The 26569-nt window shown below is 37.4% G+C and overlaps 1 protein-coding gene across 4 annotated transcripts in view; it reads left to right on the top strand.

Moving 5' to 3' along the window:
* The window catches only part of LOC134283900 (salivary glue protein Sgs-3), a 122687-nt gene that overhangs the window by 73263 nt on the left and 22855 nt on the right, over positions 1 to 26569 (top strand). For all 4 annotated transcript variants that reach the window (XM_062845045.1, XM_062845044.1, XM_062845043.1 and 1 more), the window contains exon 3: positions 16876 to 16971. In XM_062845045.1, the coding sequence (XP_062701029.1) occupies positions 16876 to 16971 (96 nt within the window). The remainder of the gene's footprint in view (positions 1 to 16875; positions 16972 to 26569) is intronic.

Below are 26569 nucleotides of genomic sequence, written 5' to 3'. Positions count from 1 at the left end.
TTTGTATGAATCTCCAGAGGAATATGCAACACAAGAAAAACCAGGGAAATTCTTTGAGGAATCACAAGAGGAATTTCTGATGAACTTTAAAGATGAATACCTGAACAAGCTCATTGGGAAACCCTTGAAACCCTTGGAATTCCTTAAGCGTTTATTGAGGTTTTTTTGGCATTCCTTTATTAAAATTCTTGAAGCATTCCTGGAGCAATTTGTGGATGTAATTCCCGAAGAAACACCCAGAAAAGCTTCCGTAAAGATCCCTGGAAGAGGTCTTTTGAGATATCTGTAAAGTAATTCCTGTAGAAATTTCTAGGAAATAGTTCTGAATAATAATTAATTCTTAGGATTATTCTAAGAGGAAATGCCGCAGAAATTTCTGCGAAAATGTATGGAGGTCAAGAGATAATCCTGAAGGAATTACTGGAAGTAATAATGCAAGAATCTCTAGAGGAATTTCTGGAGAAATTCCTTGACACATTCCTGCGGAAATTTTCAATGGAATTCTAGTAAGAGCAATTACTGAACGAATCTCCGATGGACTTTAAGAAGACAATCCTGTTCGAATTTTTAAATAAACCACTGGAAAAAATGAAAGTATCTTAGAAGTAATTTCTGAAAGAACCGCTGTTGAAAATTCTGAAGGAATCCCTGGAGACATTTCCGATGCATTTTTAGACGAATTTCTAGAAGATATTCTAAAATAATATCTGGTAGACTTTTAAAAGGAATCCATGAAAATTTAGCAGAAACAATTCCTATAGACATTTTCCTTGAAGAATTTTTGGAAAACCCTGAACATGTTTCTGATATCTGGATTTACTTTAAAGCAGAGCTCCTGATGTTATTTCTGAAGAAATCCATGGAAAAATGTTGGAAGGAATCCATAGAAAACTTATTACAGGAATCCTTGGGCAAGTTTATGATGAAATCTCATAGAGAATATCGATAAATTAAAAAGGGTGGCGGAAAATGTACCATTTCATAATGGAGCCTTTTTTACACTAAAAAGCTTGTAATATTCGGCAAAAGCTTGTTATATTCTTAGGGCTATTTTTCCAAAATTCGTGAGTGCGTAAACATATCAAATGTCATATACACTCCCGATCAAAAGTTTCCCGTCCGATTTCAAAATCCTAGGTTTCATTCAAAAGATAATAAGTCAAATAAACTTTGAACAAGATTTAAAAGAAACTTTTTCAAAAAATGTTGTATGTAAAATTAACCCAAAGTTGCCAAATTTTCTAAAAAATGAAAACAAACTTACGGCAGTGTCGCTGGAAATTAGGTCGACCAAATTTTAAGATGAGAGCGGTAATATGACCCATTTTCTATTAGCTTTCAACTGCTTTTTACAGAACTTAGCTAAAAAATCTAGAAAAAAAGTTATTAAGTAAATTAACTCTTCATGTCATCGACCAAAAGTTTGGGGTCACCCCTAAATATGATGTATCAGCCAAAAGTTTGGGGTCACTCTCGCAAAACATAGAAAAGTGATTTGGTGATATCTTCGTCAACTACAGCTCTTATCTTAAAATTTGGTTGACCCAATTTCCAGCGATACTGCCGTAAGTTTATATTTATTTTTTTGAAAATTTGCCAACTTTGGGTTAAGTTGACATACAATTTTTTTTTGAAAAAGTTTCTTTTAAATCATGTTCAAAGTTTCTTTTATTGTCTTTTTTAATGAGACTTGTGGTTTTGAAATCGGACGCAAATTGGCGAAGATATGGGCCTAAAAAATGACATGTTTTTGAGGGGGTGACCCCAAACTTTTGATCGGGAGTGTACGAAATTGACTTCATTTTTGGGAGCCTGGAAATAGTATCCTATATGACAGTAACTTTTATACATCAGGTCCTCATCTTTAATATTTTGGGCGCAAAATATTAAAGATGAGGACCTGGTGAGACGGTTAGAACACTTGACTATCACGCCGAGGATCTGGGATCGAATCCCACTCCCAACAAACTCGCAAAATGTGAGTTCTTCCTTCGAAAGGGAAGTAAACCGTGGGTCCCAAGATGAACTAGCCTAGGGCTGAAAATTTCGTTAAAAAAGATAAAAAAAATAAAAAAAATACTAAAGATAACCATATATCCGGAGGGAATAGTATCGACTATGTGAAAAGATTGCTACGCCGCCAACATACCATTGCCAGATAACCATATAGGCGTTTTATATGTATAAAGGATGCGAAAGAGTAATTTCCAATATCATAAATGAGACATTCCTTACACGCCTATTAATAGGCGAACAAAATTAGAATATTCACTACGGTAATTTCTGTTTTTTTTATGCACGCAAAAATCTAAAAATCTCATAGGGTTTTCAAACAAGTATGAAGGGGAGCGAAAACAATTAGGAAGCAAATTTTTCTTTATACATGGGAGGGAAGGGATATCGAGACATCACATAGGCGATTTTCTTATATCTAGTTGGGCGGAAACGATTACTATTTTTACAGAGGCTATTCTCTTACATGGAATCGTGAAAAATTAAAAAAAAAAAAAATTTAGGACATTTCTCTTATATTTGCAAGGGTGCTCAATAAGGTGGCCCACACTTAGAAGCTACGTAGCTTCTAGGAGTTCAAAACAACTGATTCAGGAGGTACCACTTGGCATTTTTAAATTTTTTTGTTTTTTTTTATTTTATTTATTTATTTATTTTTTTGAGTTGGAAAAAGCCCGGGGGAGTGAAGTTCCTATTACAATTCGGACCTCTTCTCCCATAGGCATAAAACCTACTCTTCTTTTCATTTATTACAAAAAAGTGCAAAGTATTTACACTTCCAGAAAGTGGGATAACACCACTGCTTACTATTACAATATTTTTATTCTAGATCTGTATGAATTCTTATAGATTCCTCTTTCGTTTCTACCTAGTTATATACTTAAGTGGCTGCTTCGTTTCTGTCTTTTGCCCTTTTATAAAAAAAACATACCAGTTTCAGTTTTTTGTCTGCTTAAATTAATTGATGTAGATTATTTCTGTCGGTAAAGTCTAATTATGGTCCAATTCCTCTCAATTTCCATTATGTATATTATTCTTACATTTTGGATTTATTTCTTTTGTGAAAATCCCAAGCAATCATTGTCACTATATTTCACCTTTCTGGACTTATAGGGCCATTAGTTGGCCAATACTAAGCGTGTCAGTTCTACAAAAGCACAATATTGGCACACAAGGCGAATAACAGTGCTATGTGGTTACTGGAGATAATTAGGATCGTTACTTGCTGTGTAATGTTTGTTATTCCATTACTGTCCCGTTCTCTGGGTGTTTTAAATCTTTTTTTTTTTGAAAATATGTTCGTATTTCTTTGAAAGTTTCTTGTTTTCTCTTTTCTTTTCTGTAACTTGCTTCTATGTCATTTATCTTTTTTTTTGTTTTCCATTCCTCAATGTTGATCCTCCGTTTTTGTAGTTTGTAGTTTGTTATTATGTTCCCTATTTCGTTCTCCATATAATTCTCAGTATACAGTTATAGCGTTTATCCTATCACTCTCTGTTTCAATTTCTCAATTACTGATTTTCTGTCTTTTTCTCTCTATTATATTTTTTTTCATCATCTTTTGCAGTTTTGTTCCGCTTTCTTGATGATTAATTCCCATTTTCATTACTCATCTCACTCTGACCATAACTTAAGATTTTCTCAGTCAGCTTTTTAATTTTACATTTGTTTTTCAGTTTTCTTGATTAGTATTTTACATATCTTGTACAAGTGTAATGTCTGTTATTTTCTCGGTTCTATTCTTTGATTTATTTTCTTGTTGTTTGTTCCACTTTTTTCCCATTATATAGTTCGTTCGTTGTAAGATGGGCTTGGTGGTCTAGTGGCTACCGCTTCTGATTCGTATGCAGAAGGTCATGGGTTCAATCCCTGGCCCGTCCCTTTTCATCCTACTTTGTATCTTTCTATCCACTTCCTCTCTCTCTCTCTCTCTCTCTCTCTCTCTCTCTCTCTCTCTCTCTCTCTCTCTCTCTCTCTCTTCTCTATACATACAACTCATGTATATTCATATGTTCATAGCCATCGCTAGAACCAGAAACGAAATGGAAAAAAGTCGTTTCCCTCCCTTCTAATTTCCACTCACAGCACAGTGTATATAACGCCTAAAAGTTATGCAACCAAAGCGTGCTGTGCCGCTTGACCTTATTCACCTCATTCACCACACAATCTATCACTTTACGAACACTATAAATAAAACCCCCTATCCATGGATCGCATCACCGACCCAACGGTGACTCCCAGATCTCCCATCCTTTCCGTCTAACAAATACCCCAGTCCGTGCTGGTTGTGGGGATGCAGAGTTGATCTCGGTCTTTAGTAGCAACAACCAGCACACTCCAACATTCCTTTCCCTTCCCAACTGACTATAAGGACGTGGCCGGCGCCGTTATTGATCCAAAATATATGAGCTGCTAGAATTGCACTTTGAGAATAAGTGGAGTGTCCCAGCCCTTATTCATTTGGATCTCAGTGCAATTGGTACCAGCTCAGATCAATCACGGAGTAGCAACCATTGACATGTATAGTCAGATTTGATCGTTTGATCGTTGATCGATTATATTGTTCGTTATATTTAATTCCCTTTTTATTTCTTTATGCATTTTGTGTTACATATTATACTGAGCTGGTGCTGCGTCAGTGGTTTCCGTCATTTGTTCTATGCCATTTGTATGAATTTTAGTTTATTTTTATTGGTGATTCTAATGTTGTTCTAATCTATGATGTACCTTTAAGCTTGGTAAACTTTATGGTTCATAAAATTTCGACATGAACTTTTCGCAGAATATGCTCAGAAATGAAAAGGAAATTCTTACAGGATGAGGAAAATTTTCTCACTTTTTGCCATCAAATTATGATACCTATAAATCTCAAAAGCTTGGTTCAATGATTTCCAAGGACCACAACAAGTTCAACTTTTCAAGACCCTATGTAAATCAGCAGGCACTTTTGCTCCAGATAAACCTAGCAAATGCAAGGTTCACAGACAAACACCGAGGTATGCGAAAGTGGAGTACGTTTAACGCCTTTACCCAGTTGACTGCGGCGGATTCTGAATCTCATTAGCAGCAGCGGTAGACCGGTCGGACGTCGTCGTCGAGCCAGAGGCGGCTCAAGGTCAAGTAGCTAAATGGTGGGGTGTTGTCGAACCTTTAGTACTGTAATTTGATTGATGTATACGACTCGACTGCGAAATGACACTCATGAAACTAGTTCGACATGGTTCCTTTCACCCAGTTGATGAGGATTTTGTCCTTAATATGTTGTTTTTTTTAGGGACTTGCAGCTTGTCCTGCGGTGAACTATCCTTATGTGTTATGGTGTTTCGGTCTTGATCTTGTTTAAAGTATGAAGTGCCGGGGGAAACAGTGCCGTTAATGGTAGCAATTGTACGCTATGTAATTAGCGGAAAGCATGCAATAACACTTTGCGTTCAGACAGATCTTGTTTGTTGCTACGAGATCACGAGATAAATGGTTCATCAACGAGTCGCCTGATGTACATGGGAGCAGCTCTAGAAATTCCCTGTGATAGATCTAGACTTCACAGCGGATTCCGACTCATCTCTGAAAAAAAAAACTCCGTCAACTCAAATTTCCTCATTCTCGTCAATCAAATCCCCCCGAACCACAGCTCCACATAACGGTGTGGTGCGGTGGTTAGTTTCTCAAATCGTTCCAAGGTCGTCCCCAGTGTGCAGTCAGTGATCGTCGGAAATTTTCTGCTCGTTGAGTCTGATATTCACCATCACCACCAGACCGAGCGAGCTGAGCTGACATTACCCAAGCTCCATAGAGTCAGGAGTCGCAAGATCAACCTACCGAAGCGTGCCTTCTCGCACTGCGCTTTGAAATTGCTTCCAAAAGATCATCAGCTGCTGCTACCTACCACACGGCTGCTGCTGCTGCTGCTGCTGCTGCTGCTGTTTGAATCGATTTCATAATTTCAGCTGCTGCAATAGAGAAAACACCTAGCCGGCTGTCTCTTTCGCTCTCTGGAAATGGATATGTCTCTCTCGTGTGATCATGGAATAGGGGTATGCGATATATCGAAAGATTCAAAAGCTTATGCCTCCTTGCTTTAGGTGTTTCAAATTTTATCCCAGCGGACCTGGTGTGATGGTTAAAGCATGTGACTGCCACGCCGAGAACCTGGGATCGAATCTCACTCCTCACAAACTCATAAAATGTGAGTTCTTCCTTCGGAAGACGAGTAGAGCGTACCCGACTGGAAAATTGTAACAAAAATATAACATAATCCTAACACACCATGATATTTATAACTCATTGGGATATAAATATGTTCAACATCCTCGGTGTTTTCAAAATACTTTAACTCAATTATATCACGTTATGTTATGAATGTTGTTTGATAGCTCATTGTATTATAATTTAGTTTTGAGTCTTCGGCATTAGAAAGATAAAGTTACAAAATTATATCAAATTCTGATAGAAATAAGTAATCCTGAGAGTAAAAATACATATCATATTTTGTTAAAATTTTGATATGATTATAACAAAATAAGTTATAAGACCAGTGCATTTTTTGTTACAATTTTAGTTATTTTAACATCATCCTGCATCTAGTTTATAACATAATTAGTTATAGAAAAATATTACAACATCATAGCACAATATGATATGAACTTGATTTAATTTTCCAGTCGGGTGGGTTCCGAGGTGAACTAGCCCCTCTAAATCCGCTGATAAAAAAATATCTCACATTTATTTTCAACATTGAGCATGATTGGCACAAGGAACCAACAGATACTATTTGAGATAAGTCATATGTATCCTCAATGTGTCAGTATTGATGTTTCCATTCTTAACTGAAGCTTCACAGTCCCTTTATTTGTTTATGTTTTATACAATTTTGAGAAAAAAAAGAAAAAAACGTTTTGATTTTGTGTCTATGTATTAATAGATCAAATATATCATTTCATCAAACACAGTGAAGACACTGATTGAAATTCGTAGTAAACAAATCTGTTTTGAAACATATCTAACGTAATCAAAACCTCGAACAGCAAAATATCATTCGAAAAACAAAAAAAAAATGGCCTAGATAGTCCGATTAGCATTGAGCTTTGAAATTCAGCTACCATTGCCCGGCAGCTAGTAGTCCAAACCAGGCTAATCAGGTGATTCAGGTTGCTTCTTCGAATGCAAACAAACCCCAACCCCTATGCTCATCAACACTCCCGCCCAACTGCACCAACTAACCAACGAACCAACAACCCAGAGAGGATGAGTCGCAAGCCTAGGCAGAGCCTAGGCTGCCTAGACTTGCTCGTCTGTCTGCCTATGGTTGCATAATTTTAAAGAGCATTCATAAACGGTTGCAACTTGTGGTTCCAAGCGTGAAATGTTGTACTCCGAAGAAAGCGAAAAAAAAGTGCAAACACCTTGTTAACTGTCAATAATTTTGAATCGGCACCGGGGAAGGCCTCTTCTTTTCGCAAGGGTAATTATCGGATGCTCCACAGAGCTGCCAAACCGCAATCGGATCAAATCAAATCGAAATCTTCGGTGATACATTGCCCGGCACGGCGGCATCATCATCGGTCGGAATCGGTCATCTGGTCATTTTATCTTCTATTTGTACATCGCTTTATAGCTGTTGTAATAGTGAGCAAGGAATGCTTGCAATCATCGTTTGTTGATTGGGGTGGCAGTAGTCTGTACCGGTCAACACGGGGGGCTTCTTCAGAGCTTGTGCTGTACTGATGTGTTTGTCCGTCCAAGCTTTGCGCTTAGTCCACATTACTGACTGTTTGTCTGTTAGGAGTCTACGCTAAGGGTATACGATGTAGCTTCTGTACCATGTTGATGGAAAATGTGAGTCCAACAATTGTTCACATAGCGATATTATGGCTGATATAGCCAGAGTGATAAATATTTGAACATTCTGATTGTGATGGGTTCGATTCCCGGTCGATGCAGGATCATTTTGTAATGGAAATACTATTGACTTTGTAGGCCACACGAAATGCGAACGCAATACGGTCAATTGAGAAAAAATGCTCTCATTTGATATCTGTGGAAGTGGAACATGAAAGCTACGAAGCAAACTCTGCCCCATTTGAGGCGTAACGCCCGGAAGATACCTATGAAATGTTGAAAATTGATGTTTAACTTCATTTAGTATTTTGAAATGCCGGCTATCAGTTTGTGCGAAATATATGGGTTCCAAAATAGGTGATCAAATCCCACGTCCCACGTTAATAAAGAGTTTTGCGGTATTTTCGTAATGGAAGTGGACATTCTTATACGACCTACTGGTAATCTACTTCTTCATCTGCACGGAGAAACTCAAGTACCTATATTTGAGTATTTTTATACTCACTTTGAGGTTATTCTCAAATTTTTACTGTAAGTTCGTCAACTAGTTATGCATCAGTGAACAAAATTTTGGAAAAGATCGCATTTATAAAAAGCATTTATAAAAATAAATGCAATTATAAAAAGAATCCACGGGAAAAGACAGCAGGAATTTCTAAAGGTATACCAGGAAGAATTCCTTGAGAAATCCAAGCAGAAATTGTAGAAAGAATCAAAACAGGAACTTCTAGAGGAATCCTTGCACATATTATTGGTGGAATCCATAAAATCCATAGAAAAAATCTTTGGAGATATCCCCTTAGGGATCCTAAGAGAAACCCTTGGAGAAATAATAGGAGTTTGAGGTCGAATTCCTAAATAAACTACACCAAAAAGTTGTGGATGGAAAACAAAGACTTTCAAGCTTGAACCACTCAATACTAAGATATGTAGGACCTCCCAGGTAGCAATCTGATGCTGTTTAAATGTTTCTCCAACTATTTTAAATCAGCCTTCATTTGAACAAAAGCTGAGTACAAAAAAAGACGCGGACACGTTTAATGCTTCCAGTGAGCTATTTGCTCTTTGAAGGAAGCACGACACTAGACAACGGACTAGCATGCAACGCCCAGTGGCACAGCCGAAAACTTTTCCTGACAGCTGCGGCGGGAATCGAACCCGCGCTCCTCAGCACGATGCGACTTAAGGCTTGGTGACCCTAGCCGCACGACCACGAAGCCACGCCAAGAGGCACAATCCCTTATTCAGCTTCTAAACATCTAATTTCGGTGATTTTGTTCAACCTTCAAAAGACGCGGGCACTAACTTCAACCAGAGGCTGTACGGACTGAATGAAACATAACACTAGACAAGGGACAAACGGAACATACACCATTAGATACGGAGACTAAACTATTCTCACGAAATGATTCATCGCCCGGAGCTTGAATCGAACCCTCACCCCCCAGCATGGTGCGACTAGAAGCTTGGTGACCCTAATCGCATGGCTACAAGGCTCCTCCTTTAGCTGATTTAAAATTCATTGAAAGGCTGTTTCAAGGCTTAATATGCGCTTTATCAGTAATCAATTAAACTTAATAATTGAGTAAAAATAAAAATGAAGCTGTTGGTAGTCGACTTTAATCTTGACTCTATAGATTCCCGAGCAGAAGGGAATAACAACAGCATAATGAGCTGTGTTATTTGGGCAAAATAACTGAATAATAAAATCGATTATTTCTAAGTTATTACCATAACATATTGTGTTATAAACTTGTCTGTCATAAGCGGAAAAATAACAAATTCCATAACAAAAAAATGTTCCGGGGAATAACCTGTTTTGTTAGTTTCATTCTTCTTCTTCTTCTTCTTTTTGGCTCTACGTCCCCACTGGGACTTGGCCGGCCTCTCTTCAACTTAGTGTTCTTTGAGCACTTCCACAGTTATTAATTGAAGGGCTTCCTTTGCCTGCCATTGCATGACTTTGTATATTGTGAGGCAAGTACAATGATACACTAGGGACCAGGGAGTCGAGAAAATTTTCCCGACTGGGACGGGAATCGAACCCGCCGTCTCCGGATTGGCGATCCATAGCCTCAAACACTAGTCTAACTGGAGACAACTTAACAACAGTGAATTCGGAAAATATTTCAATAACAAATTTTGATATTAATATGTTATTGATAATAATCGGAGAGCAGAATTTGCTATGATATCAAACTCGTTACTAAATAAGTTATAATACTTATTACATAAAATTATTCGCTTTGTCTCACAAGCCCGCCAATAACATGAGGTTTATCACTCTGACGTAAGAAATACTTTCAAATGATCGAAAAATACTATATACAGCTTTTAATTCATTCTAAGAGATTTGAAGTCGCAAGATAACCGAACTTTAGTAATTTCTATATTATCAAATACGAGGAGCTTAGATTTCCATCTGTAATTTATAAACTGTTCTACTTTAATTGTTTTCGGAGCACGGTTTTGAAATCAACATGTGTACTTGAAAAAGTTTGATTGTCGATAGCAATTTGTGATTTTTGTTTTGTTTTTTTTTTTTCAGCATGGAAACTGAAGAATTTTTAGAATGCTCAACAGTTTTGCAGATTTTTTTTTGTGGAAATATTGTACAGATTATTACAAGTTTTCAGGAAACTTTGTTTTAATTCCTCCGATTTTTCCCTGGATTCAAGAATTATGTCGAATATTCCTCCTGGATTCTACAAGGATTCCACCAAAAAATTTTCTATAATTTCTCCTGAACTTCCTCTGATGATTCCTACAAGACTTTCACGAGAATTTTTTGCACTATTTTTTTCTAAAATTCCTCTATTTATTTCTCTAAGGATTCCGTCAAAAACTCCGTAGGGGCCGTTCATAAACCACGTGCACTTCTTGGTGGGAGGGGGGGGTCTGGCCAAAGTCTACGCTCCATACAAATTTCAAAATTTGTGTATGGATAAAAGTCTACGAGGGGGGAGGGGGGCCTGAGATGGCCAAAATTTGGTCTACGTGGTTTATGAACAGACCCTTATATGTTTATCAAGTGACTGTGTCATAAAATTCTTCTAGAAATTCGTCGACAGATTTGGTCATAAACTTTTCCATAAATGACTCCAAAATCTTCCAGAAATTTCTCCGGGTGTTGTTCTACGGAATCTTTCATGGATTTTCAAAGAATTCTCTAGAAATTCCTCCAGAATACTGCATAAAATCGCTTCAAGGATTTCTTCAGAATTTCCTGTGATCATTAGTCCTGAAGTTCATCTTAAGATTTTTCTCAAAATTTCTTTGAGGATATCACCAGGAGTTTTTTCGAAAGATTCTTCAGGAGTTTTTCAAAAGGTTCTGCCAAGAATTCTAATAATTGCTCAGAAGAATTACCTTCGAAATTTCTAAGAAAACTACGCGAGGAGTTCTCTTGAAGACTTCTGTAGGGATTTATCGAAAGTTCCTCCAGAACTTCCAAGTGCGAAAATTATTTAAGGAATTCTCAAAAGGAGTCGTTCAGAAATTTCCTTCTTAACTGAATACAAAAATTGAACAACACAAAGGGACAGGTCATAATCGTCGAATTGTTCCTGTAATTTCAAAACTTGTTACTGTTGTGCTATTGCTGATAAGTGGATCAATACTACAACAATAACTAAACTTGTACTTCAACAAAACATGTTACTTAAATGTAATTTAGTTAATGCTTGATTATAACGAAATGAGATTGTACAACAAAATTTGTTATGGAAAAGCTATGCCTTGATAATTCAATAATAACAAAACAAGATATAAAAACAGTTCATGTGATTCCGTAGTTATTAACTTGCTATTATCCTCTGCTCGGGTTAACGGCTTCGCAGTCTTAGGGTTCAAAAAACGAGTTTCATTATTCACCCGACGTTTCGACACGGGGATAGTGTCTTCCTCAGGGGGAAAATAAATATTAACATTTTTGGTCAAATGTTTTGCCTAACTTTAACTGTCTCGTTTTGTGTCGTTTTTGGTACATGCTTACACTTCGGAATCACTTAAACAGTTCAACGGTTTTTTGGCATGACTGCCATTAAGAATACCATTGGGAATCCTTGAACAATCCCTGGAAAATTCCAAGAGAATTCTTAAGAACTATAAATGCAATCGAGTTTAACTAATTCTTGGTCTAGCAGAGCAGGTGTTGCAAAACTTTTGCTTCCTGTTCAGTTTCTCTGGATCCCAGTTTTAATTTCTCCACCTTTCCTGCCACACGCCACATGATCTGCCATCATGGACCTCGGAATTCAAAAAAAAATCGGACTCATGTTCCGTAAACGGTCGTTTAAGAACGTCACGATCCGTTGGAAGCTTTCCGCTCAGCACGCTTTGACACAAACGTCGATGAGAGGTGTGTGGACTTTCAACACACTAAAAACACTGGGGGTTTACATATACAATAGATGCGTTGTGTGGATGGACATATAATTCACCCGAAAGAAGGCGGTCTGTGGAAGACATAACCTCATAGTTTCGAGCTTAACTTGAATTCAGGTTAGTCATTACATCTTCGGGTCTTCTCGTGATGCAGTTGGAAACGCACCTGTCTAGTGAGTAGGAGTCGTGAGTTCGAGTCTCACCGAGAGGACGAGTATTATTTTCGCAAATTCCACTTCAATTTGTCCATTTCTCACTCACGCCAGTATTTGTAAAGTCTTACCTCATAACGATGTTTATTGACATTTCTATGGAATAGGAATAACCGAAAAAAAAACATGGAAGACAAGAAATTCTACATTTTTTTTTGGATTATTGGTGAATATGCTGAAACTCATGAAGAACTTTTTGAAATACTGAAGGAGTTTCTGATATAACTGAAGGAATCTGGAAAGGAATGCAAGTAGAAACTCCTAGAAAATATTACTGGAGAAGTTTCTAAATAAACTCCAGGAAGAATTGAAGCTGAAATCTGCAGGGATTTCTGAGACAATATATAGAGGAATGTCCGGAGAAATACAAAAGCGAATCTGTGTATGTACTTCCGCAGGAATTTCTGCTTAAATAACTAAAAGAAATCATGTCAGTATCTGAGGAGGAATTCCTGAGTAAGTTCTTGAAGACAAATTTCGGGAATTTCAAATGAAATCCAGGAGAAAATCTCTGGAAAAAAAAAATCTGAAAAAGCTTCTGGAGGAGTTCATGATAAAAATATATGGATGAATTTCTGAGTAATTCCGTGGAAAAATAGATCTACATATAAGTTTTTGAAAAGAAAAATTGACGAAAATCTTGGATAAATTTGTGAAGGAGTCTTTGGAAAATTAATTTGCTAAATGAATTCCTAGGATGAAAGAATCTTTGGAAATATTTATAATTGTAAATGTTTTATGTTATTCGTAACGATAAACTATTGGATGTACCATATTTAAGGTCAAAGAAATCTAATGGAATATATTGCAGGGTTTGTGAAGAAATCTCTGGGTATATGTGTTGGAAATAATTACCTTGATGATTTTTTCCTGAAGGAATTTTGAAATGAATTTATTTGTGAACTTTTTGAGGAGATTTTGCTTTAGAATCCAATGGAATTTCTAAAAGAAATATGCTGGTTGTTCTGAAGGAATCCACGGAGGAGTTTTCAGGGAGGAGTTTTCAAGGGGAACTGTGGAGATATTACAAGAAAGTAGTTTATGATGAACACTCTTAAAAAATATGTTTAAAGAAACATTTTGTTAATCAATTTCTTGAGAAATTTCAGGAAAAAAAAACTCTGGAGGAGCTTATAATAAAATCCATGAAAAAAATTTCCAAATGAATCCGTTATTGAATTTTTGGATAATGTTGCTGTTAGTTTTCCTAATTTAACATTTAATGTCTCAAGAATTCTCCCGAAAACTTTCTTAAATATTCTCTGGAAGAATTCCTGAAAAAATCCTGCAGGATTTTCTATAGAAGTAAGGAATATCTTAAGGAATAAATTAAAGGATTCCTACGAGAAACTGTTGAAAAAATTTTCAAATGAATTTCTGGATGAGGACCCAGGGAAATTTCTACAGCGTTCCATCGAAGATTATTTTCGCAAATTTCTGGAAGAATCGCCAGTGGAATATATTGGAAATTTCCAAATGAATCTCAAGACGTTTTTTTTTAAATTATCCGTGAATTTATCTAGGAATTTAGGTGGTATTTTCTTGAATATATAATTAAAATAATTTTTGGATTGTTTAAAATAATTACTTTTGGAATTTCCTGGAATAATTTTCCAAAGTAGAGTTTATGAAATAATACAGTAGGAATTTCTAAAGCAAACGTTCCGAGAGAATTTTTTGAAGATTGGTTTGACAACATCCGTGAAAAACAAATGTTTTAGGAATTTCTGAAGCAATTCCAAAAAGAGTTCTCGGAAAAAAGTCTGGAGAAATTCCACAACGCATTTCTGGATCTCTGGAAGCATGAAGGAGATTTTTCTTACATTTGTAATACTCGGAAAGGGTTGTTCTTCTTATATTTGTGAGGATGCAAATCCAAATCCCCAAAAGCTCCTCTAGAACTACGTCTCGTTTCCCCAAGGAATTGTATCTAGGATTTCTCTGACATTGATTCTGAAAATTTTCAAGTTTGTCTCGTACCATTCTGCTGTTTTATCTATTAGAATCCGATAAAGTTTGCGAAGAAGAGATTCAGACCCCTGGGGTTTCTCCAGTACCCAAGAATTCTTTCTAACCCATCTTTTGAAACTCCTTCTGGAGTTTTTACGGGGATTGTTTCGACAATTCCAGGAATCAGCGTTTATTAGAAAGCTCATTCTGAGATTTATCCAAGAGATACTTTTGAAGTTTTTTCAAGAGTTGCTTCTGGAATTTACCAAGATGCTCCCTCTGAGATTACTCCAAAAGTTTTTCCGAGGTTTTCTTCAGGAATTCCTACGGGATTTCTTCCAAAAATATTTCCTGAAATCAATCCCTTAATTCCATCTGATATTCCCCCGGGAGTTAGTCATGAGGTTCCTCATGTTATTTCTTCAAAATTGTTTCTCTGATTCCAGGAGTTCCTTCAAGGATTCTTCAAACAGTTCCGAATGGCATTCTCCCAGAAAATCCGTCTGGAACTCATCCCAGAATATTTCCAGCAGTTGTTCCATAGTTTTCAGCAGAAGTTCTTCTTGGTATTCGGAAAATAGTTCCTTTCGGAACTTCGATCAAAGAATTTGTCCAAGAGATGTCGTTGTATTCTCTTTATAACTGTCTCTGGAATTTATCCAGGATTTCTTAGTGCAGTTCTTCCAGCCAAGGATGGAAAAAAATCACTTCAAGCGATAAATGATACAGGATACGAATAATCCAAGATAGCCTTGTTCTTGCAGTAGCATGATGCTGACGCCTCACACCGTGCTCGTATCACCGTGCAATCAATGCATCTGATGCACGGTTTATCGCGTGATGACCCGTTATCGCATCATGTTACAAATCGTGATAAATTTCATTCATCACAATTTAGGCCAATTATGCACCCGTAAACCGCAATCATTATTAGAAATAATACATTCATAAGCATATCTTCAAGTTAAAGAAGTATGAATGCTCAAAAAGTGAATTAAATCACTAATTTATCATTTCGACTTCATGATAGCGATCGCATCGCGCCCGCACATGCCGAGCGAATCGTTCTTCTCGGACCGTAGTTTGTTATGATGCTTGACGACAAACTGTTATCGTTGTTGCTATGATCGCGCGATGCCTTTCAACCGCGACACATTCGAAATCTGATCATGATCACTAGATTTCCATCCTTGCTTCCAGCTGTTTTTGTTTTGTGAAAACTCATGTAGCTCCTTTTATGAATCCTCCAGGAGTACCATTTGGAAAGCTTAGGTACAACAGTATCTTCTGAAAATCTTTGCTTTTGAGAGCTTTCCTGTTCCTTTTCGAATTCCTGGAGTTATTACTGAGAATCTTCTGGAAATTTGGGAGTCCTTCAGAAGTTCTTTCTGTAGGACTTGCAGCAATTCTTTTTTGAAATTCTCCAGGGTTCCTTATAAGAATCTTCCAGGACTCTAAGTTATGATTTCTTCAGGAGTATTCTGGGAATCCTCCAGAAGTTTCTGTTGGCATTCCTTCAGGAGTTTCAGAAGTTTTTTCTTAACTGTATTAAGGAGATTTTCAGCCCTAGGCTAGTTTATCTCGGAACCCACGATTTACTTCCCTTCCGAAGGAAGAACTCACATTTTGCGAGTTTGTCGGGAGTGGAATTCGATCCTAGGACCTCAGGGTGATACTCAAGTGTTTTAACCATCACACCAGATCCGCTCCAAGAAATTTCTTTTTTTTTTGAATTTATGGATCACAAAATAAACCTCTCAAGGAATCGTAGAGGGAATTTCTGTAATAATCGTCAAATTGAATTCCTAAAGGAAACTCCAGAAATAATTCCTGTGGTAATCAACTTAAGGAGTTCCTGGATGATTGCTCAGTTGGCTTCTTCTTCTTCGTGGATCCACATTTCCACTGAAACTGGATCTGTCTCTATCCAACCTAGTGTTCTTTAAGCACTGATAAAAGGCTGTTTTTACTTACCATTGTATAACTGTGGGGCAAGCACAATGATGCACTATGTCCAGCGAAGCCGAGAAAAGCTCCCGACCAGAACGGGAATCGAACCCGCCGTCTTCGGATTGACAATCTAAGGCTTTACCCACAACGCCAACTGGAGATGGCGATTCTGGTGTAATCCATATATGCAGTTCCTGGTAGAATCTTCAAAAGAAGTTCTTGGAGGACTCCCCAGTAGAAAGGAATGCTATGTGACATTTTTGAAGTAATTGAGTAATTATGTAAGCTACTGAGGCACAAACGCCTCCAAAGTCATCATGGGTGCTTCTAATTTTTGCATGGATGCATTGTCGTACTCTTGAATCGTGCTCTTGTGAGAACCTTTTCGTCTGAAAAGCATTGCCAAATTTGATAAATCTGACGGACACTCTGTGCCTAAAACTGCTCATACATTTTACACACAAATAAAAACACGTTTCACACCAAAACACCTACATTTCTTTTCCCCGCCTCTTCTCATCCACAGGACGCGTCCCTCGGCAACGACCTTGACCGTGACAAGCGAAAAATTCCTGACCCCAAGTTCGAAGCCAAGAACGCCATCCTCGGATTCGTTTTCGGAGTAAGTACTGCCCCCTTCCTTCCTTGTCTAACCCCCTTCTGCGTATACACACCACCCCTCGCAAAAGCTGCCCAGTAGAAAATGACCAGCAAAGCACACCAACGGCGAGTAGTCCGCGAATACCCTAGAGAAATGGGACATCAACATCGTATCAAAATTTCCGAAGCTTGGCCACACTCACCACCACCACCACCGACTGTAGTAGAACCGCCTCCCCCTGCAATAGAAACCCAGACCTCAGCTGAACTGCTTTTCTCCCTTATACTCATGGTGACAAGCGCAACAACGCAACGATTGACGACGGTCACGTGCACAGCAAATAAACCGAGAATGACAGCCTCAATGAACAACCACCTGTCGGGGATCGGGTCTTGTAGACAGTAGAGAAAAAAAACTAACCAATAATAACGCTAATTTCGGTGCTTTGGGTGCGTGGTTGTGGTACCTAACTTAACCAATAAGCTTCTTGGAGGTGATTTGTCTCGGACAGTAATGACAGGACAGCTTGAATGTCGGTCGTCGGTACGACGGTAGCTTGAATGCTCTCTCACGCGCACGCGCGTGCACCTCTAACGATCCACCTAACAAGCGAAGCAAGTGACTGTGACCTCTACGCTCGTCGTCATCGGTGCTTAGTCAGTTGAATGAAGTCCGCCGCGACTGAATGGAGATCGATCGTGACGGATCAGACAGCAAATTGAGACCCCTTTATTATGGCGGTTTGGCGCGCGGTCATTTTGGGGGAAGGTTTGTTGTCGGAGGAACAATCGAAAAATGAGGGCTATTATGTCAGCTGGGGCGAGCGGCAGATCGATGTAATTGGGGTTTTGCGGAACCTTTATTGGTAATTGAGAGATGTTTGTAAATGTTGTTGAAGATCAATGGTACCGCAAGCAGGGGGCAATGGGACCTTTTTTTAGGATTATTTGGTCAAGTTCCTTTGATCTTGTTCAATAGCTGTATAATTAGTTATGCTTGAAACTAATTTGGTAACATATGAGAACCACTTGAAGTAGAATCTAGGGCGTTCCGACAGATTTCGTTGGCATTTCAATGGGATTACAGGAGTTTCAGGTAGGTTACAAGGAGTTTTAAAGGCGATTCAGGAGGTTCTCAGTTGCCTTGAGAGGATGTTATAAGGTGTTTCAGGGATCGTTTATTGGCCAGGTATTTGGAGTACATTGTTCATAGTTTCTAGAGCACCGTATTAAAGAACTGTTCATATGATATGGCTGACAATGCATCTTGCTGGTTGTTCAGTCATTGTCAACATGGGGATGCATTTTCAGCCAAATTCGTTTAACGGTTCTTTAAAACGGTGCTTCAGAAACCCCCTGATACTCCCCTTGACACTGCATTCCCTAGTTCCAGGTACACCCCTAAATACCCTAAAGCGCTACTAAGACCCCTTAAAGTTTCCCTGAGACCCGTTGGAACACCTTTTAGACTCTCTTGAAACCCCCTGAAACCCTAGAGACACCTTTTCACGTTCCTCAGACAACTTAACCTCATGGAGCCTGAATGTTATGGCGCTACTGCCGCAACCTCGCTGGCGTCGAACACGATCGTTATGCTTGGTTTCATCTTCGGGGTCATATATGTCCCCTTCGGATCCATAGGGTTAAAGCGCCACAGAGACCATTTTGAACCCCCTGAAGAACCCAGGACCATCTGAAGAGCCGCCGAAACCCTCATGAGAACCCCTGAAACGCCGCGGAGAGCCGCTTAGACCCTTAAGTGCTCCCTGAAATGTTCCTGAGACCTCCAGGTATTGCCCCCTGAAACCCTAAGAGATCTCTTCCACGGAACTGTTCCAGATGCTTTCCTGGAAATCTGTATTAGGATCCGAACAGAATACTCTCAGAGATTATCTCTAAATTCTACTAGCCATTCCTCCCGGAATCCTTGGATTTTTTACACGGCTTCCTTCAAAAACTCCTTCACAGATTCTTTCCGGAATACTTTTAAGGATGTCCTCGGAAGTTCTCCTACGGTATTCTTTTGGATTTTATTTCAACGATCTTCCGGATCTCTTTTTTCCAAGATCCTCTATACAGAATTCGTTAGAGATCTCATAAAAAAAATCCAAGGCATTTCTTCCGCAAATCTTAGTTTCTTTCAGAAATTCTTCCAGAGAATGCTCCCGGAGAACAAGAAGTTTTCAGCGGCATCTCATGGGGTTTTTGGAACTGTTTGAAGGCCTCTCAAGGAGTTTCAGGGACATTTCTAATAGATTATGAGTATGTCAAGGGCTTTCCATTGGTATTATGGTGGTGTCAGAGGCGTTTCAAGCCGTTTCAAGGGGATTCGAGGGATTTTATAGAGGCGTCTAAGGAGCTCTTTAGGTCGTTTCAAGTTTTGGAGGAGTTTCAAGGAATCTCAGAAGCCGTATAAGGATGTTCCCCTGAAACGCCTCTCAGATACCCCTAGAATGCTTCTGAGACCCGCTGGAACCTTTTGAGACTCTATTGTAGCCCTCTGAAACCCCCTGAGTGCTTTTGTAACGCTCTTGAGACCCCCTAAAGCGTCACAGAGCCCACTTCGAACCCCGGTGTTATTAAAGCACTACGGGGACCCCCTGAAATGCCACCTCCAGATACTCCAGTTACTCCATGAGACCCACTGAAACGCTCCTGAGACATCCAGGTACTCCCCTGGAACTCCTGAAGTGCTCTTGAGATTTCCTAAAACATCCCCGAGAGACGCTGGAACGCCTAAGAAGCTACAACCCCCAGAAACTCTTAAGAACTCTAGTATCGCTCCTGAGACTCCCTAAAGTGCCTTCGAGACATTCGGGACCCCTCAAATGCCCTTGATTGGGACTGTTCTAAACCAATTATTTTCCAGAATGCTGCTTATACTGGCTGCGTAAATGTTAGATTTAATTAGACAACATTAAATTAGATGCCCTTTTCCTTTTCAGTAGATTTTTCCCGGAAATATTTCAGGTATTCTTCCCAAAAGTTTTCAAGCAGGCCTTACGGGATTCTCTGCCAATTCCAAGATTTAAATACATACGTTATCCATATGATTCCTCCGGGAATTCAACTATAAATTCGGTTAATTCATCCTGGAAGGTTTCACCGAGAATCATTCTAAATTTTCTTCCTGAAATTCTTTCACGGAGCTGTTTCAAGAGTTCTTCCCAGAAATCTACATTAGATCCCTCTAAAAACTCTCTTTCAGTTTCTAAATTCTACTAGTCATTTCTCCGGGAATCCTTTAGGTTTTTTGCACGGCTTCCTTTTGAAACTTCCTCACTTTTTTTTCTATGGTTTTCTTTAAAATTTTGTTCTAAAATTCTTCCGGATTTCTTTTCTTACAGGAGTTCCATCCAGAATCCTTTACATATCTCATCTAAAAATTTCCACAGGATTTCTTTCGGAAATGTTCTATAATTTCTTTCAGGTTTTTTTTTAGTGTTTCCCAGAATTTTCTGTCCTCAAATATTCGATTAGTTTCTATCAGAGTTTTTTTCAGAAATTCTCAGAACTCTTGAAAGATCCATTTTGGGATTTTTTACACAGATCACTTCGTAAATTCCTCTAAGAAATCTTCCAATAATTTTTAAAGGTGTTTTAGAAATTTCCGTGAGTTTCATTTCAGAATGATACGAGACATTTTAACCGACATTGTATCTGAATATCTTCCAGAAAATATTCCTAACAGAGTTCTTCCGACATCTTACGGATTCTGGCAGCACTCTTTCCAGAAATCTCACTCAGAAATTTTCCAAGAATTTTTCAAAACATTCTTCCATAGACTTCTTCAAAGGGTTCCCTTTTGAGAATGTCTCCAAGAATTAATTTTAGTTTTTTTCGGGTTTTATAAAACCACTCCTTCCAGAAATCCAGAGTGATTATTACAAGAATTCCCGGAGTTCTTCCAGAGATTTTCCGGGACTTTTCTCTAAGGATTATTATCGTTATTTTTCTAGTTTTTTAAAGGATTTTTTTACACGAGCTCCGGAGCTGTTCCAAAGACTTCTCCTATGATCTCACTAGGAATACTTTTCTAAATTCTTCCATTTCAAGTTTCTCTATGGATTCCTTTTGGACTGCATTCCAGAGCACCCATGTGGGATTCTTCCACGGTTTCTTGTCAGAAGTATTATAGGTGTTGACCCAGAAATTCTGCTATAGATTTTTCGGAATAGTAACAAGGATTTTTGTCGATTGGTTTGGTAGATTTTTTTAGGATATTCTTCTCGGAGTTTAGATTCTTTTATAACATTTTTGAAGGGATTTCGTCCAAATCACTTTTCGAAATCCTTTCAAGAGTGTCTTCCGATGTTCTCCCAAGGTTTTCTTCTGGAATTTATTCTAAAAAAAAAATCGAATTTTCTTCTTTCGCAAAATCTACCCAGAATTCTTTGTAGATCTCATCCGAAAATTTCCAAGAGATTGTTTCCGTAAATTTTCCATAAGTTATGTCAGGAATTGTTCCAGAGCATGCTCCCGGAATATTTCCAGCTATTCATTTCAAAAATGTCTCTCTGAATTTTCCTAAAAGTTCCGTCTTTAAATATTATTGATATTTTCTTCATTTTTTAAGATGACTTTAGATTTCCTTAGAGATTGTTTTCGGGTACTCATACAGAGCATACGTCCGAAATTCTTACCAGAAATCTTTCAAGGATTAATCGTGCAATTCTCTCAAGGATTTTGGCAAGACTTTTTACCAGAAATCTCACTCGGAAATTTTGCAAGGATTCTTTCAAGGGAGGATTCTTTTTAGGATTACTTTTTGAGAATGTGTCCAGGAATTCTGCTTATTTTGCTTTAAATTTCCATCAAGGTTCGCTATTTAGAAATCTTCGAAAAATTTCAGAAACATTTCTCCAAGGATGTTTTCTCGAGTTCTTCCAGAGATTGTTTTTTTCGGAAGACTGTCTAGAGATTCCTCTTGGCATTCTCCACGGATTCCTCTTGTTATTTTTCTAGTTTGTTTTAAGGATTTTTTAACAAGGATTACCCTAAAACTTTTCCAAATACATCTCTTACGATAAGTCCATGGATTCCGTTCTAAATTCTTTCACTTCAAATTTCTCTATGGATTTCTTTTTAGCTGTATTCCAGAGCATCCCTGTGTCTCGCCAAAATTATTACAGGTTCCTCCTGGAATTCTCCCAGTGATTCTTCCGAATATCTTATAAGAATTTTCTTAGATTAACTAAGTGAATTTCTCTTAAATTTTCTCTTTAAAATCAGAAAAAAATGTAAGTATTTCTTCCGAAGTCCTTTCAGGAATGTCTCCCGAAGATCTCTAAAAATTTCCATCTTGATTTTATTCAAAAAAATCTACTGTTTTTTTGCATTCAAAATTTTTTCCAGATTTTTTTGGAGATCTCCTCTATTTTTTTTAAGCAATTTCTTCCGTAATGCTCACATAAGTTCTTTCACGAATTCTTCCAGAGAATGGTCCCAGAATACTTTAAGGTATTTTTTCGAAAAAGTTTCACGGAATTTTCCAGGAAAATTCATTCTGAAATCGTTCTGGAATTTCTATCAGAGATTCTCTGAGAATTTTTTTTTTGAGAATTTGTATAGAGAATTCCTCTAAGGAAGCTTGTATGAATTAATCAAGGTGTTTTAGATTCAAGTCAAAATCGCACCTGAAATTATTCCAGTTATTCTTTTTCCCGAGCGCTTTGAAAGATTTGTCGCTGATTTTATTTTTTTTTTCACAGAACAGGTTACGGTTTTTTTCCAAGGCTTCCATTTTGGGAATATTTCTGAAAATCCCTGCCATTTTTTCCGGTTCTCCAAGACTTCCTAGACTTTTTTTGGACGATGTTTCTTCAAGACTCCAAGACTCCAACACTCCAAAACTATGAATGAGTGTAATCAGTTTCGTACCTTTTAATTCCGCCCTATGTTGCTTATCAACATAGGGCGGAATTAAAAGGTACGAAACTGATTACACTCATTCATAGAGGGTATTCTGCTTAGAGGGTTCGAAAAGTCGGTACAAGACTCCAAAACTCCTTCAAACTTTCTTCTTAAGAGACTTCCCCCTGAATTTTTACAGGGATTTTTCCAGATTTTAACCAAAAATTCGGGATTTACTTCGGAATTTCTCCAAATTTTTTTCCATCATTTTTTTTCAGAAAATTCTTTTGGATTTTTAACATGGATTCTAACAAAACCATCCCAAAGACTTCATTCATAATTCTTTACCGAATTATTTTCGAAAATTTTCCAGTGATGTCTACGAGAATTTCTGTATGGATTCCTTTGGGACTGCATTCCAAAGGCTTCTTGTGGAATTCTTCGACAGGTTGCCTTTCGAAATTCTCTCAGGAGTTTTTTACGGAAACCTTGTAAAGATTATCCTAGAATTCTTTAGTGGATGCTTTACTGGATTTTCTCTTCGAAATCTGTAAATTCAGTGTTAAGATCAAGTTAAGATTCTTACCGGCATCCTTTCAGGTTTTTTTTTATGAATTCTTCTTCAGTTTTATTTTGAAATCCTTCGAGGAATTTCTCTTTAAAGTCTCTTAGGCATTCCTTTCAAAATTATTCAAGAGAAATCTTATGGAACATCCATAAGCATTTCCTCCGGAATTCGTTTCGAGAATCTACCTGAAATATTACTTGAAATTTTTACCTCCGTAATTTCCAGTGATTTCCCACAATAAGTCAATGGATTCCTTCCTCCATCATCTGGTTACTTCCGAAACTTTTACAGAATTATCTCTCAGAATTGTTTTAACGATTTCCTCATCGATTCATCCCATATTTTTCAAGGTTTTTTTTGTAAGAATTTTATACGGATTTTTTTTATGTTTAACTTTCAAGAATACTTTTGAGAATTATTGCATGGACTCCTACCTAAATTCTTCCAAAATCAACTCATCTTCAGAACTTGCCCAATATCCAGCCAGGCATTATTCCTGTAGAAATTGATCACGAAATCTTTACATGCATATCTTCTAGATTTTTTCATGGATTTACCCAATTTTGCCAAGAAATTCTTCCAGTAAAAGAATTTTTATCGAAATTCCTCATATATTTCTTAAGGATTTGTTCCAGTGATTTATCCTGGAAATCTTTTAAAATTTTTCCAGTGATTGCTTCCAGAATTTTTCCACGGATTCTTCCCTCCATTCTCTGATTGCTTTCCTAAACTTCTGCAGGATTTTTTCCCGGGATTTTTGCAGCAACATCATAGGGGTTCCACCCACATATTTTCAGTGTCTTTTGGGCAATTCAAAATTTCTTCCAGAGGTTTCTCTTCAAATACTCCCAGTGTTTAAGTTTTTCCAGGTTTTTCTCTCCGTATCATTCAAGGAATTTTTCTGGATTTTTTCCCACAGAAATTCATTGAAAATTTGACTTTTGGGACATTTTTTCGCTCTCTTTTCTGGGAATTCTTCTGGGATTTTTTTTTTTCATGGGCTTCTACTTGGATTCTTTTAGGCCTTCTTTCCAGAATTGCTTGAAATTCGGGATTTTTTTTTTCAGTAAAGATTTCTACTTTTAAATTTATCTTCAAGTTTTCCAGGTAAGTTGTCCTAGGTATTTCTCCCCAAATACTTCAGTGATATTCCCTGGATTTTTTTTTTCCAAAAAATTTAAACAAAATTGGTTTTTCGGAAATTTTTCCGTTTTTTTTTCTGGTGATTCGTTTGAGAATGATTTTATGGAATTCTATTTAATTTTGTGCAGATATTTTCCAAAGACTCGTTCCAGACTACTGGAAGTCTTACAACCTGCTCTTTTCCCAGACATGTATTGCTGAACCCTTGTAAGCAGTCCTTCCAAATTTATACAAATTCCTGCTGTTTTTACAAAATTTCTTCAAAAAAAAAAAATCTACCCGGAAATCTTTAAATATTCTTCCAGGATTTTCTCTAGGAATTCCATCGGGATTCTAGATTTTTCCTTGGATTTTTCTGAGAATTTCTCTCCGAACATTTCCAGAGGTTTCATACGGAACTCTATCAGGCTCATCTGCTAAATTGATTTGAAGGATTTATCTCTAACCTCAACCGGGGATTTATACCGAATGTCTTTAAATATACTATGATTCCTCCAAACAAACGATATTCTTTCAGAAATTCGTCCCGGGATTTATTCAGAAATGTTTTCAAAAATTCCCCAACAAATTTCCCTAGAAAAAATCCTACAGGTTCTTTCGAAAAATATATCAAATATTTATTTAGAAATCACTTCAGGAATTTCTACAGTTTCCTTCAGGGATTAATTTAAATATTTCATTAGATATTCCTTCGAAATGTCACCAAAGATGTTTTAGATAAAAATGCATGGATTGTTTTTTTTAAGACTTCTCAAGATTTTTTTTAAAAATTCATTTAGAAAAGCTTCCATGGGTTTCCTCAGAAATTCCTCCAAGTTTTTTTTTCCTAATTACTCCAAGAAATCATCCACGGCTCCTTCAGAAATTCTTATATAGATTTCTTTACAAATTTTCCAGGAGATTCCTTCTGCAATTCATTACGCGATTTTGCCATAAATTTGTTCAGAGATCTCTTTGGGAACTCTTCCATAGAATGCTGCCAAACTTGCTCCATGAATTCTTTCGGAAACTACTCCAGGAATTCCACTTTTAAAGTCTACCAAGGTTTCTTTCAGAAACTCTTCCAGCAGTTTCTTCAGAAGTTCTTCAAGGGTTTCTTACAGAAATTTCTTCAGGACTTCCTTAAGATTGGAAGAGTCTCTCCAGAAATTTCTATAACAATTCCTTTAGATGGATTTGCAAAGATCTATTCCACCAGGAACTATTTGAAAAACTCCTTCGGAAATTGCTCCAATTATTTCACCAGAAATTTCAACAGGGATTCAGAAATTCTTTGAAAGCTTCATTCATAACATTCATCAATCTTTGAAAGTTCCTTCAGACATTGCTCTAGAGATTTCATTGGAAATTCGCACAGGAATGTGTCCAGGAATTTCTTCGAGGATGTATTCAGAAAATCCAGAAGTTCTTGCACTATTACTTTAAGTGATTCAGACATGAGTTATAATAGGGATTCCTTCGGGATTACCTCCAAATATTTTTTCATGAATTTCCAGAATTTTCTCCAACATTTCTCTTCAGGATAATCCTATAATATCCTTCCTAATTTCCTTTAGAAATTAATCCAAAGAATGCTCCAGGAGCAAATGTGAAGATAAAATACAAAAAGAAAATGTCTCCTGGAATTGCATCTTTTGAAGAAATTTCTGCAGGAGCTCTGGGAGAATCTCCTGAGGAAATCTCAAGGAAACACTTCTGGATTAAGCTCTGATCATGATGTTGTAGGAGGTCCTTCGGAAATGTTTGAAGAGATACATGAAAGAATACAGTTCTTTAGCAATCCCTGAAGAAGTTTCCTAAAGTATCCCTAAAAGAATCCCAGGAGGAGTTTTTAAAATAAATTTCTGTAGAAACTAGTGTGGATTTTTTTTTTGGGAACTTCCAAAGAAGACTCAAGGGAAATTCCCGAAACAATCTTTGGATGAATTTCTGGGAAATTTTCAAAGAAATACAAGAACAGAAATGCACTCACCAAAAATCCATGGAGGAATCTTTAGAAATATTTTTGCTGAAATCATTTTAGAAAACCCTACAGCAATCCTCTTTCAGTAAATTC

The sequence above is a fragment of the Aedes albopictus genome, chromosome 1, assembly GCF_035046485.1.
Source record: "Aedes albopictus strain Foshan chromosome 1, AalbF5, whole genome shotgun sequence".
In the NCBI taxonomy this organism is placed as follows: Eukaryota; Metazoa; Arthropoda; class Insecta; order Diptera; family Culicidae; genus Aedes; species Aedes albopictus.
Note: the sequence above shows the minus strand (reverse complement) of the source record. Positions and strands in the feature narration are given on the sequence as shown.